The following is a 19,936-nucleotide window of genomic DNA, read 5'->3' as shown; positions in this document are numbered from 1 at the left end:
ATGCTTATGTTAAACATTAAGTCCTTATGCTTTTTGTGTTCTGTTTCCTGATTAAATATTTATGTTGCTGAGGAATGAAACAAGTATTTTAAATACCTGAAATAGATCATGAAAGATACTGAGATAGCATAAAAGGTAATTAAGATTTATGGTTTGAGTGTATTCAAATTCCTACTGTGCTTTCATTTTCCTTATGTCTGCACTTCTCTTGACAGAGCTTGGATACCATGTGTGTGCTGCTATTGAACTTTCACCAAGGCAAAGGTTGTGCATAATAAAACCAAGAGCAAGTGCCACTCTAGCAGATTCACTGTATTCAACCTTTACTTTGGATCAGAGTTCTTGAATTTAACCATGTTAGAGATTCTGTAGGGAAATTTTATTTTTGTGTCCCTTAATTTCTTGCTTATTATGGTACAACTGTGTAGTGTTTTATATTGTATATCTTGATTCTGTACTCCCTAACTTATTGGAAAGCTAATATGTTATATTTAAACTACACAAAATATGCAGATAGTTCAGAATACTTCATCTTGAAGTTTTCATCAAGTAAAATGTAAAGCGCGTCTCGAAACTGGGATTATTTTCCTTCAGATTAAGGGGTATATTGTCTTTGCAGACAAACTGATTTTGTATTCTGAAAAACAGAAGTGTTGTCTCTTATCAAGAGATCTATGAGAAAAATCTTGTTTCTGTATTTCCAATACTGATTTGCCTGGTATTCTTAAGTCCTAAAGAAAAGCTACTTGTTGCATGGAAGCAGCTTTGTGGATGTATTTTTTTTTTTTTTTTGTCTGGAAATGGTTTGCTGACAGGTAGGGAGCCCAGGACACACTGTATTGCACAAATACACAAATTTAACTTCCTTGCTGTTCTGTGTTACTTGCAAAAGTGATCTAAACACCTCTAGTGTGTTATGAATGACTATATTTATAAACATCAGAAAATACAGTTTGAAAGCAGTAACTCATGCACACAGCTGTGCAGGGCTAGTGGTAGTGACTTGCATCACCTCAGCATCCTGATTTCATGGAGAATGTCACTCAGATTTGCTCTTGATGACGTGCTCATTAATACCGCAGCTTGTTGTTTTAAAGCAAATGAGACGAGGAGAAGGGGAGCAGTGGCCTGTGATCTGTTGTGGGACTCGGAAGACTGGAGTTCACTTCCCTCCTTTCCCCTTGGTCTTTGGAACTGGAGGGGAAGGTGCTGTGCCTTCCCTTGGCAGCTGCAAGGAGCAATTGCAGAGGTGAATTCTTGCATACCATCTGCTATTCTAGACTACAGCATGCTTAGTGCAAATGAAATGAAGGGTACAGCCTCAGAGAATCCTTGACACAACAGATTCAAGCAGGAATTTTATGAGTTTTATAAATCAGATGACATCTGGGTTAATGTTGGAGAAGCAGGCATCTCTTTGCTGGTGGATATGGGGTAGACAGATTTCATGTCCCTTTTCCAGACCAGAGGGGATGAAACACTCCCAGCCCTGTGCTGCAGGCAGGTGAAACTCGTAGAACTCTTAGAAAAATAACTAATTAGTCAAATCAGAACAGGTCAAACATGGTCTGAGATAATAACTTTGGGCACATTCAGCCCAAAGTGGTGGTGTAGCTAAACTGTAAACAGGTTAGTTTTGCAGAACATTTCAGGAAGGGTACTTCTATGAACTCTGCATGCAATAGCATTTTTTCAAAATTACTTTCCTAGAAGTGGTCCTTCTGGCATAGGTAAGGTTTCCATTGATGTTTTTTATTAGGAGTGCTGAATGCAACAATACAAAGCACAGGCAGTCTGAGATCCTCTTGAATGATGCATGTGAGGGAAACTATGTGAAACTGATACTGTTGATGAATTTGCATGGCTGTTCTGTATACTCAGCAGCCAAAGAAGGCGGCATTTTGTTTGGATGAAAAGGTATCTTTCTACAGTAAACATGTAGCTGCTTTGTAATAGAATTGCTCTTCATCCTGACTTAAGCCTCATGAAATTATTCTGTACTTACACCATAGTGAGATCGGGCCTATGACCAGTCTTAACAGTTAGGTATCTCAGCTTATGGTTTTACTGTTTATTCTTGAGTCACGTGTGTTTATCTTAAAAGCATAGTGGGAATTGTTACTTTTATTATTCACCACAGTTACTATACTATGTTGAATAAATTCCTGTAGAGAGAATAACTAACTTCAATGTAAATCTTCTAGTCCTCCTTACATAAGATACATATTTCATGGGCACAAAACTTACCATTCTAGCTGGTTTGATAGTCTTCCTCTAGCAAAGATCAGTGCACATAGTTTTGGAAGAATTTTTAAAAAATACCTATTTTCCTTCTTAAATTGTACCTTGTTCACTGTATAAAGCTGTACATAGAAGACTGAGGAAAATTCCATGTATTATCAGTTTATATGTTTGAAGCATAACATTTCTTCATTGTTATCCTCTAACTTCTGGTAATTAAATACTTTTGATGGTCATAAATGTATCCAGCCATGTTTATGAGCCCAGGCTGAGAAACATACCCTCTGCCTCTTTCAGGTAGTGAAGCTTCCTGTATGATATGTAAAGAACTTTCCACTTCATACTACTCTGTTAATAACTGTACCTGATACCATAATTATACCCTGCCTCTTTCAAAAATTAGCCATATGCTCCAGCAGTTGCAATATGTTTTTTATATATATATATATATACAGGTATATGTATTTATATAACTAATTACTTTGACCTCTCCATGCTCTCCTGTTTTAAAGGTTTACAAGCATCCTCCTTGCTTCATTAGGAGTGGATCTATTTTTATATCTTCTTTATAAGACCCAGTGCTCATCATTCTATAGGTGTATTAGACTCTTTCTTTCTATGTTTAGAGGACTATATTGTGCAATCAAGACTTCTTTCCCTAATGCCAGACAAAAAGAACAGCAACAAAAGAAAATAAGCTCTTGAGTCAGCATTTGCAATGTCCATTGTCGCTGCGGAAGCAGCTGCGCATGGAAACAAGGCAAATAGAATTTGAAATGAAGAGCTGGAAAAGAAATTGCCAGTTGCCTGCAGGGGTGGAGAAAACTATTGGGCCTGATTGCCAATGAACTGCTCTGTTTTTTGACAGCTTTGATAACAGGTCAAAAAAGTGGCAGGAACTGCTGTTTGGCCTGCTCACTTTATCCTTCATGGTTGCTCAGCCACAGATGCTCCTCTGCACACAAATACCACGATGGTATCAACAGTACTTTGTATCTGTATTAATGTTGGGTGTGGAACGTTTCCAGGAGACTCCAGTGAATTGTCTCTAGATACAAAAAGCCTTCCAGGTGTAGAAGGCAGGCTAGGGATAGATGAATATTGTCAGTTCGTGTTAAGCACGTTGGCGAGGACTTAAAAGAGGGTCAAGGGCACTTTCTCAGCATAAAAACACTGTTTGTACCTACCCTGTCCTGGGGCAGCAGGAGATGGTTTAATGTGAGCATAGACTACAGAAAATTTAAGTGTCATATGAACGCAACCAGAGTACAGAGAAACGTGTTCTCTCTAATCAAATATCTCTTTCAGCAGGTAGTCGTAGTTCCAATAGACATGTACCTTTGGAGGCTTAATGTTAAATCTTGTCAGAATTGCCTGTGGACTGAGTTATCTTGGGTGGTGATAAACCTGCGTGTGCAAGGTTTTTACTAGCTGAGATAGGTCTCTGTTTCTGTATTGAAATTGTCTGAAATGTCTGTGTAGTTTAGGTGCTGCCTCTGCTTGCTCAGACTAGATCTCTCCTGAATGCCAGAACCGTGATTGCAGCACTTCTGCCATTTAGTTGACCAGCTAATTTACACTGTAATTATATAATAGGGTATTTAAGACTGTCTCTTTAAAGCAGAGGTATTAGCTTTATTTATCTGCTTCATTCAAGAACAGATGTTTCTACTGTGTTACTGAAATAATGTCTTTGGAAATCAAAGATTGCTATTTTCTGAAATAGAATATGATGGAAAATCTAAATTATGAATCATAAAAGTGGGGGAGTGAAACTAATTGCGTTGCAACTTTGCAGAAATTGTTTTTGATAAAATTGACTCATGGTAATGGTAAATACTTAAAAACATTAACAGTATGACAGAAGTGGTGTCTTTTGCACCTGCGTGGCTAAATATTTCACTTAGGCTTTGACATGCTGTTTCTGTATTTCAGAGGACTGTCTTCTGTCTTTCTGCAGCTTCAGGGTCCTTTAAATTTCCTTAGTAATTTGGATTTAAATGTTTCATTTTTTTCCCCAATTTTTCCACAGTTCATTATTTCTTTATTTTTAATTGCCACATCAGGTTTGCAATCAAGGTACTTGCACTTCCAGGAACATCTGTGTGTGAGGTCATTTTTCTGAATATACATCTAATTTTTTTTTTTCCTTTTGAGTATGAAGACTGGTGCGTGCTGCTAGTAAGCTTAGCAAAATGGATGAGTAGGATTTTAGTACTTAAATAAGATTGAGTGACATGAAGGAAAAAGACTTAACTCGCCACCCACCCTCAAGGCCATATCCTGTGTGACCCACAGGAACAGTCCCAGTGAAGACAGAGAATACTAACCTGAGTAAAGTAGACAGGATCTCATTAAAATAACCCGCTGTTGTTTAAGAACTCTTTTTATATAGCTTTGTGGAAGAAAACTAAATTACTATGGAAATTTTAAATAGCATCATGGAAGAAAAGTAAACTACTGCCTTAAAAGAAGCAGAAACATTTGCTGAGATAAAAATCAGTTGCATAGTGCACATAACTTGTTTTTTCTCTATCATACACAGCAGTTTAAGTGTAGATAAATAAATGCTTATGCTGCAGGTAGGGCCCAAATAAATATTTTTACTTTTGTACTTTGAGTCAGGAGTCACATACTGTTGTGACACAAATTTTCTTGTATTTTCTTGAATGGTCTGCCAATACAGTTGCTATCTTAGAAGGTTTTGCCACATCTCATGTTATTTGTTTTCTTTAAAACCCTGACCCCCGGTTGAAGTTTGTTACATGAGATCTTAACTTCCAAGTAATTTTCTTTTTGAAGGAAATGTCTAACTCTAATGGTTTCAGATAAACACAAACTTCAAAACATAAACCCCAAAGATTTAAAAAAAAAACAACAAACAAAGAAGAGAAAAATAAAAAGTGTAAAAAATGTTCTTTAAAACTAAGTCATGGTATTTATAGCATTTTGAACAAATAGTTGCTTTGTTTATTTAAAAATAGTATCTTGAAAAAAGTTGGGGGCTACTCATTGCTAGCTCATGAGCATTGCTGGTGTCATTATCCATACAGGTTTAGCTACACGTAGGATACCTTGTTCAGCATCTCTTTTTTAGCTCTAGAGACCTTTCCAGCATTTCCTGCAGAGTGTTTTTTTCATTACAAACAGGTCAAGAATTCTTAGTGAGTACTTCATAGTGTAGGATAGTTTATTCTCTCCCATACAGGGTTCTCTTACTAGCGGTAAAAACAGTTGCAAAAAGATTGTCCCATTGCCTATTGTATTAGAAAATCAAAGGTTAAAAACTTTGTGTTTATGAAAATGCTGTTGAGGGAATCAAAACCATCCTATTGAAAACTGTCCATCAATCTAAATGTGTGCATAGGTACAGTTAAGATTGATCTCTAAAAAGCTGAGTTTTTCATTTAATAACTCTTATTTATATAGAATATGAATATAACTGATGAGAAGTTTATCATTCGGCATTCAACAAAAAGCAAAATAATATGAGGAGGAATGCCATGATATATAGCTTTGGACTGGTAAGTTTGAGTAAAATTTTATCAATCCCAGTATCCTGGTCAGCTTCTAATTTCTGGCTACCTGAATCTCCATCCAGTGACATGCTTTCCAACATAGTATCCAAATATGTTGGATAACTGTGTTTCTTAATAATTTAATATTTGCAAGTCAATTTTTAATCCAGATGGGTTTTTTCTTTGTTTTGGGGTTTTTTGTCAAGCTGTATCATGTCTCCTTTTTCTCCTGAAAGATACTGTGTAAATATGAGGACGTTAGAATATTGACAGCCTTAGGCACTGGATACAGCGGGAATCCCCGCTGTGTAACTCTGGATGTAGCTACAGAAGAAAGAAAGGCTGACCCTATGCCCCTCTTCTCTCTCCGAGCAAAGGTGGGCAGCCTGTGAATGCCATGCAAACAAACAGGTTGTGCATTTCTTCTCATTTCATAGGTAGGCAGGGAGAGACAATTTGTAGTAAACGTTCTACCCAGTTGCAGAATATGTCAGGCTTTGACATCACTAATAGTGTGATAGCTTTCTCAGTGAAATAATCTCCGGTAGCGATGTCACCACTTAGAATTCTGAAATCAGGAGACACTTCAGTGGTTAATGTTGTGAGACAATGTTACACCTGTTTGTGGCTGACCACAGCTAATTTATTTTGTATTAAAACTCTTTTCACAGTAGAGTAGGTGTAACTCACATCAGTGGTATTGTATGCACTCCTTAGGAAACCTCCAGGAAACGTCTGACTTCTTGGCATGATCTCCCAGCAAACCGCAGCTGGCGTAGTGTCCTGCCGCCTCTTCTCTCATGTGCTGGTGACCTGTGCGATTGCTTCATTTGTATTTTTTTTCATTGTCAGATTGTGAAGGATTGAAAGAAAACTGACACCGCTAGAATGGGGAAGAAACTGTTTTCTAACAGAAATTCAGATTGATAATGTTTAATCTGCTTTATTCTGAACTAAATTCTAATTCCATTATTACAATCTTACAGCAGACCTTAGAAGGGATCCTGTTGTCACAGGCATTGTGCAACCACCTAGTTAGGGGGCAGTCCCTGCACCAGGAGAGTTTGTAACCTAATTAGTCAGGGCATACAAAGGTGAGAAAGAAAGGTACAGTCTTGCCCAAGGGCATCCAGCAGATCCATGGTAAAACTAATTCCTGAACTTGGGTCTTCCCATTTCCCTTTCCAGTGTCTCGTCCAGTGGATAATAGTACAGTTCTGTTGATACGCACAGTTTTTGGGGGAGAAGCAGCTGTGTATAGCAGATCTGAATACAATTATTATGAGCAAATAATAACCTGGCCATTACAGGATTATTTTTCTTGCTCTTAAGCAAAAACGCTAAACCAGAAGCAAATAAACCAGAAGGGAAGACATACAGAAGTATAGGACAACTTTGAAAATACTGATGTAAGGTGGATTTTTGTCACTTTTGGCTTATAAAGCAAAAGCAAAGACAAAACTCTTGCTTTATGGTAGGCACGGCACCACCTGTAGCACATTGTGCTCTCACAGCCAAGTGCTGCTCAGAGCTTCGTACATGCAGATGGGTGCTGCCGTGGGCTTACCTTGTGTGCGCCAATGGCATGTGCACGGTGGAAAATGGCAAATGCAAATATTGAGACAATTGTGTGTGACTTCTTTACAAACTTGCACTTACTAACAAGCGTCTGAATCATCCTGTTGTAGTAAAGCTTCAGTAAGAGGAAATGGGCGAGTATCTGTCATGAGGGTTTATCAGCCCTTGCGAAGGTGCCTTCTTTTTTGTTTTGCTTTTTTATGGAGTTGGGTAGAGAAAGTAGATTCACATTGAGACTGCAATCTTTGTGCTCAGTAAAAGCCTTTGTTAGGCTCTTTGACAGTGTTATGAGACAATAGGCTTGTCAGAAGGGTGGAGTAAAGGTCAGGAGGTGGTAACGTTCCACTGAGGCTTACTACTGTTCAAATGTTGGAGTGCTCAGTGCTTTACAGGACTAGATCTTAGCACTAAACGCGAATTGGCAATGATACTACATTGCACTTAGAAATTAATTTTTCTAAAAATTGTTTGAAATGTAAGGCGACGATTTTAATGTTGGAAAACCACTCAAGCAATGGAGGTAGATTGTTGGTCAGTGCTTATTCTATGCAAATGAAAACATCAAGTGTATGAAAACAGGTGCTGCTATTGTGAATTCTCAGTCACTATTACAGTGAAAAGAATTGCTAGGTGTTTGATGTAATCTGAAGTGTTGTTTCTAATGTTTTAAGTGTGCCAGGCTTGGAAATGTCATTCAGGTCTGGTACCTTGTATTGAAAAGATCAGTAACTTGTATTAGTATGTGCTTGGAATTAAAGCCTTATATATTTCCTGTTTATTATCATTAGGTATAAGCAATTGAGGACAACACTTCTTGTCGTCCAAAAATGGAAAACAACGTAACTACTATCTCTCGTGAAGAGCTTGAAGAACTAAGAGAAGCATTCAGTAAAATAGGTATGTTTTAAATAAGAAAATAGTAAGGATGCCATTAACACTGCAAAGTCGTGTAGGATTTGTAGAAGAAATCTTTATGGATCACTTTGTTTTGACAGGGCCATGTTTTCCTTCTGTGTTGCCAGTAATATCTAAGAAAATAAGAATGTTTACATAAACCCCCTTATTTTCACTGAAACTGTGTGTGTTTGTTTATTTCTTCCAACTTCAGCAATGCAAACAGATATGTTTTCTTGCTGGGCAGTTGCATTATTTGCGCTATTGTATATGCAGCATGATAGGTCTCAAAATTCAGTTTTTTGAACTCCGTAAATCTGGAAAAAAAAAAAGTTAAAAGTTAAATTGATTAAACTTCAATTGTTAAATATATTTTAATGTTAGATAACTGACGCTGGTTTTGCTTTACTTGCATGCTTTGGTGAACTAGTAATTTCTCTTTTCATTTATTGGATTGGATTGTACATTTAAAGTAAGCTAAACTTGGAGATTTTTTGATCTTGCTTTTGTAGCTAGCAAATGTTAATAAATAACCGTACAATTTTGTATGCTTGATAGGATGTTTGCAGATTAATCAGAGTAAACAGAGTGAGAAATTATATAGCAACTAACCCTTATTTCCCGATTGCAATACCATTGTGAATGTTAAAGTTCACGTCCACTTTATTTCTTGTTTGCTGCAGTACTGTGGGGGTGATGTCTAACTGTGCAGCTCAGCAAATCAAACAAACATATTTGCAATCATTCATAATGGGGGAACAGGGTTGCTTTAGGCAAGAAGTCCTAAATATTAGGAGTCTCCAGCTTGGTAAAGAGAGTGTCAGGAAGCTGTGTGTTAGAGATCTGTAAGACCATGAGTAGTATGGAAAAGGTGAAGAGGGAATTACTCAGTTTCTGTCAATACCGGTATCACGTGATGCCCAGTAGAGAGTCAGAAAGCTTAAAATAAAAAGTAGTAACTTTTCTTTCTGACAAAGAATAAAACCATGAACCCACTGACTCGGGATTTTGTTGAGACCAAAAAAGAGTAGAAATGCTAAAGGAATAAGATACATCCATGGGAAGGTAATTCATGAGTTGCTATTAAATAATCATCTTGACATAGTCTGTAGCTCAAGAAGTCTATAGCCTGCAGGAGCTGGAAGGACAGACCAAAGAGCACTGTATACGCATATCAATCTGCTGGGAGGCGTTAGGATAGGTAGATACTCACTGGTGTTGTCTGACAGCTTTTCTATTTGTTTGGTTTTTACCATCTGCATTCCTTCTTTTTCTCCCTTTTCTTCCTGCATGTTTTCACATTTCTGCTCTGAGAATTGTCTGTACTGCTCCCACTCACTAAAAAGCATTTTTTTTCCTTACTGTATTATGCTTTCTGTAAAATATAAAAATTAAGCATCACTTAGCTTTTTCCTTTTTTCATTTTTACATTTCCAATGTCTTTATGGATAAATTGCTTGCAGCTATATTGGTAAACTGAGGGAAAAGGCATGTATTTAACTCTCTGCTTGTGATCATGGAAACTTAACCTCAGTGAAAGATGAACCTAGAGAAATAAAACAGCTGGTAATCTGAGTGAGCTCATGAGCATGTCCTCTGCTTTTTAGACCATCCCTGTTATTACATGTGTTGTTACACATCTGCAAGCCAGGCAGTGGGTCAATTAGTACATATGCAGACATCAAGTTTGTCTGTGTAGTGATTTGTGAATTGTTGGTAGTATTGAAAACGCAGAAAGAGGTTGGTTGGTTGTTTTTTTTTTTTTTAACAGGCATTTTTAGCCTTTCGTCAGCAGTGAAATGTGGCCTTCTTATGAAGCTGTACAGAAGCTGCATAGTGTAGAATGGATTACAGGGCAATTGCTGTACAGCAATCGGTTATGGCTAGAGACGAAAGCATGTTTCTCTGCTTGCCCTTCTGTAATGTGATGCGTATTCATCCACTCTGGTATTACTGGCTGAGCTCTGATACCAGAGACAATATGAAGAGAGGTCTTTTAACTAGTAAACGAAAAAACAAAAGTGGGAGCACCTTGATAAGTAATTTAAGAGAGGGTCACAAGTAACACAATGAGTGAGAAAGAGAAGCAACATGATGTGGCCACTTTTCTGACTTATCTTAGATGCATCATTTGTAGAACTGGGAAAATACTATTAATTCATATTTTTCAAGACCTATATTTGATAATGGAAAAGACTGAAAATTGTTGTCAAACATGGAAAATACTAGCATTAAATATATAAAATGATGGGTGTTATATCCAGCACTAGTTATGCTGGATATGATTTCTTGTATTTGATTGAGTTTCAACTATACTGCATATGGACTATAGTTTTCCTGCTTTTAAAAGGACTTCTCTCCATTGCATAGATATTACACTACAAGTACAGGTAAGGCTATTTTAATGGACATTCTCAAATTCTGCTTGTAGAGATAAGTGTGTACATATATATGGAAATATGCATAGATATAAAAAAATAGGAACAGTTAATGTGTTTGATTCATTTATGCATTACACTGGATAAAAACGTGTTATAGGTTGTAAAATGGTGCTTTATTATACTAAGACAAGAATTCAAGACTGTTTTCTGCACACAGATTGGCCTAAGGTGGAAGTACAAAGGGTATTTTTATGATTTCTTCTGTGCTCCTGCATTATTCATCATGAGTAACACAAGCTATACTGAATTTTTCTTAATTTATTTTTATGTGATACAGCCATTCATTTCTTTCCACAATTGTGGAGCTATACCATACCTCTTGTTGAAAAAAGCATCCTGATACTTTGCTGTAAATGGACATTCCTGACATGTGGTCTTGGGAGCCAAGTATAACTGAAGGTGGCAGTACAAATTGCTCCCAACAGAGCTAGTTAATAGATTAAGGAAGGTCACCTTTAATAAACAGATACAGGTCATCCTGGATTTATTCTTCACAGGTAAGCCTAACCACATCAAAAGTTTTGAAGAACAGAAAATGTCTATCAGATACTAGGATAAGAAACAAAATGCAGAGTCAGGTAGAGTTCTTGTGTAAGTAGTTTTTCTTGTTTAAGAGTGCTCTTCTAATAACAACTTGCATCACATTTGAGTTTGCTGACTGCAAATGGTATAATATCGACAGTAGGAATATAATAATTCTCCCTTTCACTAGAAGGTTTATAGAGAATTCTGTTGGGAGTCCAAAAAAAGCTTAAATTTGCTATTTACAAATATGCCGTCTTGTTATAGCTGTACTTTGGGATTATAAAATAGTTCCTGAGAAAATACCTAACAAGATGGCACAACTCCTAGCCAGTTGTACCTCTCATCCACAAATATTCCTTCATGCTTATTTATCTATGTCAGAAGAAATGCTTGTCTCCTAGAACTGTATTTTTCTCACTTTATTTATTATCAACAGTTACTATACTTAGTTCTTTACATAATGAAAAAACTTGTGCTTTCATTCTTTCATTTTACAGATATTGACAACAGCGGGTATGTCAGTGATTATGAGCTTCAAGACCTGTTTAAAGAAGCAAATCTGCCTTTGCCCGGTTACAAAGTCCGGGAGATTGTAGAAAAAATCATTGCAGTGACAGATAGCAACAAGGATGGGAGAATCAACTTTGAAGAATTTGTCTCTGTAAGACATTCCCTTTGGATGTTTCTCTGTCTGATAGCTGTTGAGAACTACGATAGAACTGAATTAAGTGGTACAACTAAGTACTATTTTGATACAAATAACTAGTATTTTGAGGATGGGAAAGTTTTCTGTGATAATTTACAATATCGTGTGTAACTATTTTCCAGTCTTTATATTTCACTCTCCCATTTAATTTAGTAGATCTCATTTGGGCAGCACGTGAGAGCACTGTAGTTTCTATCAGTCCTACTTTCTATTTCCTCAAAGATGAGGGGATGGACTACATGTTTTAGGAACTGTTGGGTCAGCCCTTGCCCTGACAAAAGAGCAGATAATTAGATACCGGCCTCTGAATTCTCTTAGTGATTAATGCTTGTGCTACTATGTTTAATCTCTATACTAAAGGCTATTTTTTACTGGGAATGAGGTCCAGATTTTCACTTTTAGTGAACACATTTGAACGGTTTAGACTTTAATATGGATCACTGGCTAGTGTGCTTTGTTTAAGAGAAACAAAAACTCCTCAGCCTTTTGTTTTATGTGTGTGTTTGGGGATGATTAGTTTTTTATTTGAATTTAGAGTGCTGCTGCTAATTGCAGCAGGTTGCTTGTTAACTATTCATTTTTCTTTCCAAGATTCTAATTTGCAATGGTTCATAGGTGAGATGCAAATATTTGCATCCAGGTATTGAACTGTATCTATTAGTTACACTTCACTGTCAGTTTTGAGACCCCTACAGTATTTAGGCAAATTTAGGACATACCAGTATGTCCAATGTGGTTTACATTGCAGGCAGGTGGAAAATGGTGTCAGCTTGCTTAAGTGCATATGTAACTGTCACGTAGTAACCTTTTACTGTAACACATATGATGAAATAAGTGGAAGAAATATGCTGTAGTCATTGAAAATGTGTGTATCTTTAGTGTTTTCTTCAGTTTACCAAAATACCTGGGGAAAAAGTATGTAGATTGTTGCATATCTACTTTTTTAGATAGCATGGCTTAATAAAGGTAGCACTTGAGGTACTCACTGAGAAATAGTATATTAGATATCCAGTATGCAAGTTTCATGAAGGGATTTAAACTACTTTTACCCATACAGTAATTTTTTTTCAGAAGTCAATGTAAATAGCAAAGAAAGGCAGTCAGGTTAATTACTGACTCTAGAGTACTTACATGAGTTAACACTCAGTTATTTGAAAGTACACTCAATCACAAAATGCCCTTTATTTTTCTTATTCCAGCTCATTCAGGAATTGAAAAGTAAAGAAGTTAGCAAATCTTTCCGAAAATCAATAAACAAAAAGCAAGGTATTACAGCAATTGGAGGAACATCAGCAATATCTAGTGAGGGGACACAGCACTCTTATTCAGGTAAGGAGTAATTAAACTTGAGCAAATTTTGCATGGAGGAAGACTCTTTAAATTTGCATTACAGACGAAGAAAAAAAACAACTGGAAAAAGTTTCTGTTTAGAGCAAATTAACACAGAGAAAGCATGTGGGGATGGACAAGATAAGTGTGGGTGGTAGTTTATAAAATGTGGGCTGTTCAGTTGTTGTTAGTTTCATGCTGCACTCAGAGATAAGTTAAGCATCTTTGCCAGAACAAAAAAAGAAAGCAAGCAAGCACTGACAGCATGTGGGGGGAAAAAAAGGGCCCCTTTGGCATACTTCTAGTAATGCTAGTCAATTTTTTGGTTTCATTTACATACTAATCTACTCTTATTCCTGTATTCAGATAATGAATTCCACAGTGTTAACTATAATGAAAAAAAAAAAAATAATAATTTCTGGATGGAAGGGCCTCCTCAGCTGTCTTTGTGCTGTTACAGAATTGTTCACGACACTCCCATATGATTTTTGCATAGCCTATCTTATACTTGAGAACTTGCTTTTAATATTTGATCTCTGTTTCTTTCTACCTCCCCCTGCTGCATGTCATTTAAGTTGGTAATTGTGCCTAACTGCATTGCAGCTCCTGGTCAGAATGTTAACTACATTCCAGGAGCATATTGCAATAAGCAATATTGCAACTTTTTTGATTGACTTGAGTCTGGGATTTGGTGTGGTTCCAGAAGCATGTTAAAATTGTATATATGAGGAAGATTCACTTCAGTTAGCTAATGGTGATGATACCCTCTCTCTGGGTATTATCCTTATAGCACCAGCTGCACTTGATACATCTCCAAAGCAGGGGATATATTCCATCTCAAAGGATGCCTGTAGGGGGGACACTATCAGAGCTAATTGTTTAGAATCCCTTTCATTTTTGGTGGAGAGAAACTGACCCCACTAACTGTAATTCATTTGACCTGGCCTCATCAGCCATCTAGTTTATGATGAGATGTAGCATACACAAGAACTTCACATCTCTTCTTACTGATAATGAAAAAAGTGTAATGAGTCAGGTGTAGGTACCTGTCTTGTATGCTTCTTGAGGTAAGTGAGGTGAATACCACCTGTACTGTCTGGTAATTTATATACTGATACTTGATTGACTGTTGTCCCAATAAGCATTCTTAGATACACAGTAATAAATTCTGCACTAAATATGAAAGAAAATTTAAAACTGAGCTAGTAAACTTTTAAGTTTCTCAAAGCTAAACACAGCACAGTAATTCAGATGATAGTCTCAAAAATACTGCCAGTCTCTGAAGTCCTAGTAGAAGGCAAAATGAAAGGCTGCGTTTTAAACCAACAGTGTATAGATTGAGATGTTGCATATTTCAGATCACGAATTTCCCTCTTTTCATTGTACTTGGGGAGAAACTGAATTCGAAGTCAGTCATGATGACCCATTATGTCACTGATTTTTATGCTGTCCTTCAGAAAATTGCCAGATGTTTAGAGGGTGCAGTAGGGGAAAGATCAATCTGTACTTGCCTTTTCTTGCATGCTTTCCCACTGGTCTGATTCTTTTCATAACTGGCCCCTGTGAAACTAAGGGGTTTTGTTGCAGATGAACCTCTTTGACCCAAGTCTGATGTTTAGTAGTATGTGTTCATGGAAATGATAATATATTATTTTAATGCTGTTTTTCTTTTCAGAGGAAGAAAAAGTTGCTTTTGTTAATTGGATAAATAAAGCTCTACAAGATGACCCAGACTGTAAGCACCTCCTACCTATGAACCCATCAGATGCCAGTCTTTTTAAATCCCTTGCAGATGGCATCCTTCTTTGGTGAGTCCAGGGCTGTGAGAAAGAAAAGAAATTAATCTCAAAGGTTAAATGCTGATCACAGTGACATAAATTAGAAAACGTCTGATAGGCTTTAACGTCAGGACTCCACTCTTAAATATTTCAACCATTGTGTAGGATAGGGAAAATCTGTTTGCCTGTAGAAATGTTATTTTTAACAAATTTTTTATGTGACTCCGTGCATGTATAATAGAAGTAGGTTTCCACTTCAGATTCATAATTATACATGTCAGATATGTGCAGGCTGTTTATAAAGGAGATAATTACACAGTTCATATGTTCGTTAGCTGAAATAATTAGAAATCTTTGCTATTTCAAATATTTTTAAAAGTTACTAAATCATAGGATGGGAGGAGCAGAAATCCGAATTAAATCCATGACAAGACAGAGAGCATATAGTAGGTCCCTTAATTTTCGTCTGCTGTAACTTTCTAGTTGGTTAAAGGAGAGTAATAGTACTTATACATACACCATGGTAACGAGGGATTAGCTTATTAGTCTTGATATGAATTAGTCTTTAAGGTCCTTGTAGATGCAAGATACTATAGAAATGTAGTGCAGAAATACATTGGTTATATTACAAAGATTTTCACTAGAAACTATTTAACTGTCTTTAGAGTTTTAATTTTCTCAAGTACATTTTTTTTTTTTGACAGTACAGACATGCTCTGTTACTTAAGTATAAAACGCAATTGCTCAAGTTTTTTATAATTACATGTTATCTGGAGGCTTCTAGATGAATGTGCAATTATTTAATTGGGAGAGGAGATTTAGAGGACGAGGTGGTTGTTTTTTATCTTGTCAGAAATATTTACAGCTAGTTTAAAGTGTTAGGAATTTATAATCAAATAATATGTTTTCTGAGAAATGAAAGCTTGAGTAATCTCTGACTTCTTTTCCTTAGCAAAATGATCAACTTTTCACAACCAGATACAATTGATGAAAGGGCTATTAATAAGAAGAAACTTACTCCTTTCACTATTTCTGTAAGTACTGCACAGATAGGAACTTCCCACAAATGAAAAAGTAAAATATTTTTCTATAGTTTGTTTTAATGACAGTTTGGGGGGGGGGGGGGGGGGGAAAGTCCTATGTATTAAAAAAAATGTTAAAGCATGAAACAGTATTTTCTAATAAATTCTACTGAATTCTGTTTCTTAGATGATGGACAAGAAAACTTGTGTTTTTCATGCTTTCCTTAGTTCTTTCCCTATTCACTATTCTCATTTTGCTTTACTAAGTATCTGAAGAAAATAATTTTAGACTTCTGAGTGGATGGTCAGGTTGTATTTTAGCAATGCAGGAAGTATCTGCATGGCTGTATACTATATAGTAGGATGATGCATTTTCAGTATTGGAGAGCGGCTTGGACAGAAGATGAGAAGCTATATTTTCAATTGTGTATGAAGTAATGAAAATATTTGAGAGAAACAGTTTTTAAGACCTTAGTTTGGGTATAAGAAAACAGGTCTGGAAGAAGGAAGTAGATCCATAAGTTACCAGACTAATGAGAATAAAAAAAAAAATCCTGATTAAGAACCTCAGTTAATTGGCAGACTTTTCATTTCAGGCTGTGACATTAAAATATGAAAAGTTAAAACACATCATGTTCCAAATCCTTCAAGTGGGTTTTGTAATCTCTGCTTAGTTAAAGAAGATGTGTCAGCAAAGATGATACTACATGTGTTTATGTTATCACTGTAGATAGTTAAAATATTTACAAGAAAATAGAGAGTAAGATTTATGAGATCTGCCAGGCATTTTTTCTTGGAATGTTTCATCTGTGACAATCACTAGCTTTACTTTCAGTGTCAGGATGTTGAATTGCCATGACTGACTTATGCTGTCTGTAACTGAACAGTTTAACAGTTGCTTGAATAACTGTGTCAGCCTGTATGAGATCCAAGATGGGATGACAGTGATGTCAGTAGCCTCCTGCATGGGGCAGAATTCCTTATGAGCATGTTTTTCCACAGGATCAAGTCCCTGATATTTTGAGCAATATTGTTTAATTTGTGTATGTGATGCTTAGGAGTTACAAAAAATATTTTGATTAGGGTATTCCTCAGTGATCCAAGCTGTGGAAGGTGGTCCATGATTTTTTTTGGTGGGTCCATATTAAACACTGTCAATAATGTTTTCCATTAAATTTTGATAAGGTACATGGTGGTTCACAAAAAAAATCTCCAGAGTGCCATTTTCCACTGGGAACCTTTGAACTAATGCATTATTTCTTATAACTTCTGAAACCTGCAAAATTTAATATGAACAAGTTTACTAAGAATTAAAAGCTCATAAATTTGTTCAACAATGATATTCCAAATAGGAAAACCTAAACCTGGCTCTGAACTCAGCATCTGCTATTGGCTGTACAGTTGTCAATATTGGATCACAAGATTTGCAAGAAGGAAAACCACACTTGGTATTAGGACTCTTGTGGCAGATCATTAAAGCTGGTCTTCTTGCTGATATTGAGATCTCCAGAAATGAAGGTAAGAATAATGCCAGGTATAGCAATGTCCACAATTTGAAATTAACTGATATCATAATAGCAATGATTTCAGCTTTCTTTCAAACTTGCTTTTAGCTCTCATCGCTTTGCTAAACGAAGGGGAAGAACTAGACCAGTTAATGAAGCTTTCCCCAGAAGAGCTCTTGCTGCGCTGGGTGAACTACCACCTGGCCAATGCAGGGTGGCAGAAAATCAGTAACTTCAGCCAAGACATTAAGGTATGTAGTTATCACTGATAATTTAACATAATGGTATTTAAACATAGTATGCATAGAAACAAATGAGCCAGATTGGAAGTATTTAGAATAGTAGTCATCTGCTTTTTCTAGTTATAGGTTCATCCTGCATTTTTCAACACTGAAAGAGCATTATTTTGCTCTCTCATTTCCTATTCAGTTGCTCATACCATGTATTATCACATCACAGTGTAAAGCAAACATTTCTGACAAGCTCATATTCAGGGAAGTTCTAATGTTCTAAGATTGTTGTTAGAGTTACTTAGGACAATTCGCACTACCTTATTAATTACCTTTTTCCTGTCCATCCTTCCCTGCTCCTGGGTTTGCAGAAACCCATCTCTTTTTTCTTTTGTTGTTTTAAGGAAGAAGTGTATGGCTTTAAATCTCCTCCTGGTGCATATTTGCTAATGGTGATTGCCCTTCGTCCCTAGTGTTCTACAGAAGAGTAGGTAGGAAACCTCTTGAGGAAAGAACAGTTATTCAGAGGGCTGTCTGGAGTAGCTACTGATTCTTGATCCAAGGAGAGAGCAGCCCCTCTCAATCACTGTGTTTTGCTGCTGTGCCAATTTACTGACACAAGGGGTTCCTTGGGGCAGATGGCAGATCTGCGTAATTCTTCTCCAGTCATTCTGTATAAGGTATGAAGAGTACTGTAGTTAAGTCCAGTTGAAGAGAGAAAAACCTGACTTTTTAAAACTAAAAGCAAAGGAGGAAGATTTCCTAAGAAAGACCTCTTCTCATTGAAGAAAACCATGTCATTAATTGCTAGTTATATCTTTTCAAATGCCACCGAGAAGCCTATTATTAAAGCAAACCTTTAGCTAGGGTTTTAGATGAAAACTGCTACTATAGTAAAAATATTGCATGCTATTTAAGAGAAGTATTAAATACTTCTAAAACTAGCAGGTTTTTGGTTTAGTTTCCTAGTTTCTTAGTGGGGGGAAAAAACCCAGAAGCATACCAAAAACTGCATCAAACAAATATAATTTCTTTTGTCCCTATAGATTCATCCTAAAAGAGCCACTTTGCTCTCCATTTTTTAATTCACATTACCTTGTCAATTAAGAAAGAGAAATTTTTATAAGTCTATTTGAAAAGGGTAGTGAAGGAATAAAATACCAACACTGAAAATAAGATCCATATGGGGATTTTTTTTTTGTGGGTAACCTATATAAATTTGCCTTAAATATCTGAACTACAGCTCTCTAGTTCATATCCAGCAGAAAAAAATTCACTAACTTTGTCCATAATAATTAGCAGACATTCCTTTTCCCTGTCATCTGGCTAAATAAGTTCTATGAGAAATACCATAGTAAAATGGCTGTGTGACCTATCCATATTCACTGAAATTAGGGTGCCGTATTTTTATTTCTGTGGCTTTTGAATTGAACTATAAAACCACTAAATGGCTATGAAAGGCTACACGCTTGCTCGTACTTTTTAAAAAATATTACACTGCTTGTTTTAGGATTCAAGAGCATACTACCATCTGCTAAATCAGATTGCACCCAAAGGAGATGACCTTAATGAATTGTCCATTAAAATTGACTTTTCAGGATTTCATGTAAGTATCCAGAAACATAAAAACAGACTGGAATTGTCTGGGACCTCTATGTATGTATCCAGCATCCTGGTTACAAGGCTGTCCCAGAATCCTCTTTTGTTTTGTAACGCATAGAAAAGCTCAGTCAGATTCCTCAATGTCACAAAAGCTTAAACGGGTAAAAACTAAGTTCCAGGGCACTGCTGAAACAGGATAATGCATTCTGCAGTCTAAAATTTGGAGCTATGTTTTACTTGGAGTAGTGTCTAACTTCTTTATTTTCAGTTGGGTCCTCCAACATGAATGTTAAAACATCCTGCTTCAGTTCTGCTCTTCTGGAATTCAGACAAGGAGAAAGAGTAGACTTCACAAACCTGGTGATCCTTCCTCAAACCAAACAGCATTCAGAAATAACATGTGAGCTGTTCCAATAACCAGCAGAAAAGCGTGACAACTGTCAAGCTTCAAGTTGTAAAGGGATAGAGCGTCTAAAACTAGCCTAGGTAGATGTGAAAACATTTTTCTTTCTCTAAGCTGCTACATAATGCTCGTTGGAAGGATTATTCTGAGAATGAATTTGATAC

The 19,936-nt window shown here is 36.5% G+C and overlaps 1 protein-coding gene across 1 annotated transcript in view; it reads left to right on the top strand.

Annotated features, from left to right (window-relative positions):
- The window catches only part of PLS1 (plastin 1), a 46,860-nt gene that overhangs the window by 13,170 nt on the left and 13,754 nt on the right, over positions 1-19,936 (top strand). Inside the window, exons 2-9 of the mRNA XM_075716088.1 lie at positions 8,126-8,234; positions 11,695-11,858; positions 13,103-13,232; positions 14,908-15,040; positions 15,963-16,044; positions 17,385-17,550; positions 17,646-17,788; positions 19,278-19,373. Coding sequence (XP_075572203.1) covers positions 8,165-8,234; positions 11,695-11,858; positions 13,103-13,232; positions 14,908-15,040; positions 15,963-16,044; positions 17,385-17,550; positions 17,646-17,788; positions 19,278-19,373 — 984 coding nt within the window. The 5' untranslated portion in view covers positions 8,126-8,164. The remainder of the gene's footprint in view (positions 1-8,125; positions 8,235-11,694; positions 11,859-13,102; positions 13,233-14,907; positions 15,041-15,962; positions 16,045-17,384; positions 17,551-17,645; positions 17,789-19,277; positions 19,374-19,936) is intronic.

This window comes from Pelecanus crispus, chromosome 9, assembly GCF_030463565.1.
Source record: "Pelecanus crispus isolate bPelCri1 chromosome 9, bPelCri1.pri, whole genome shotgun sequence".
NCBI lineage: Eukaryota > Metazoa > Chordata > Aves > Pelecaniformes > Pelecanidae > Pelecanus > Pelecanus crispus.
This window is presented reverse-complemented; position numbering and strand designations above follow the sequence as displayed.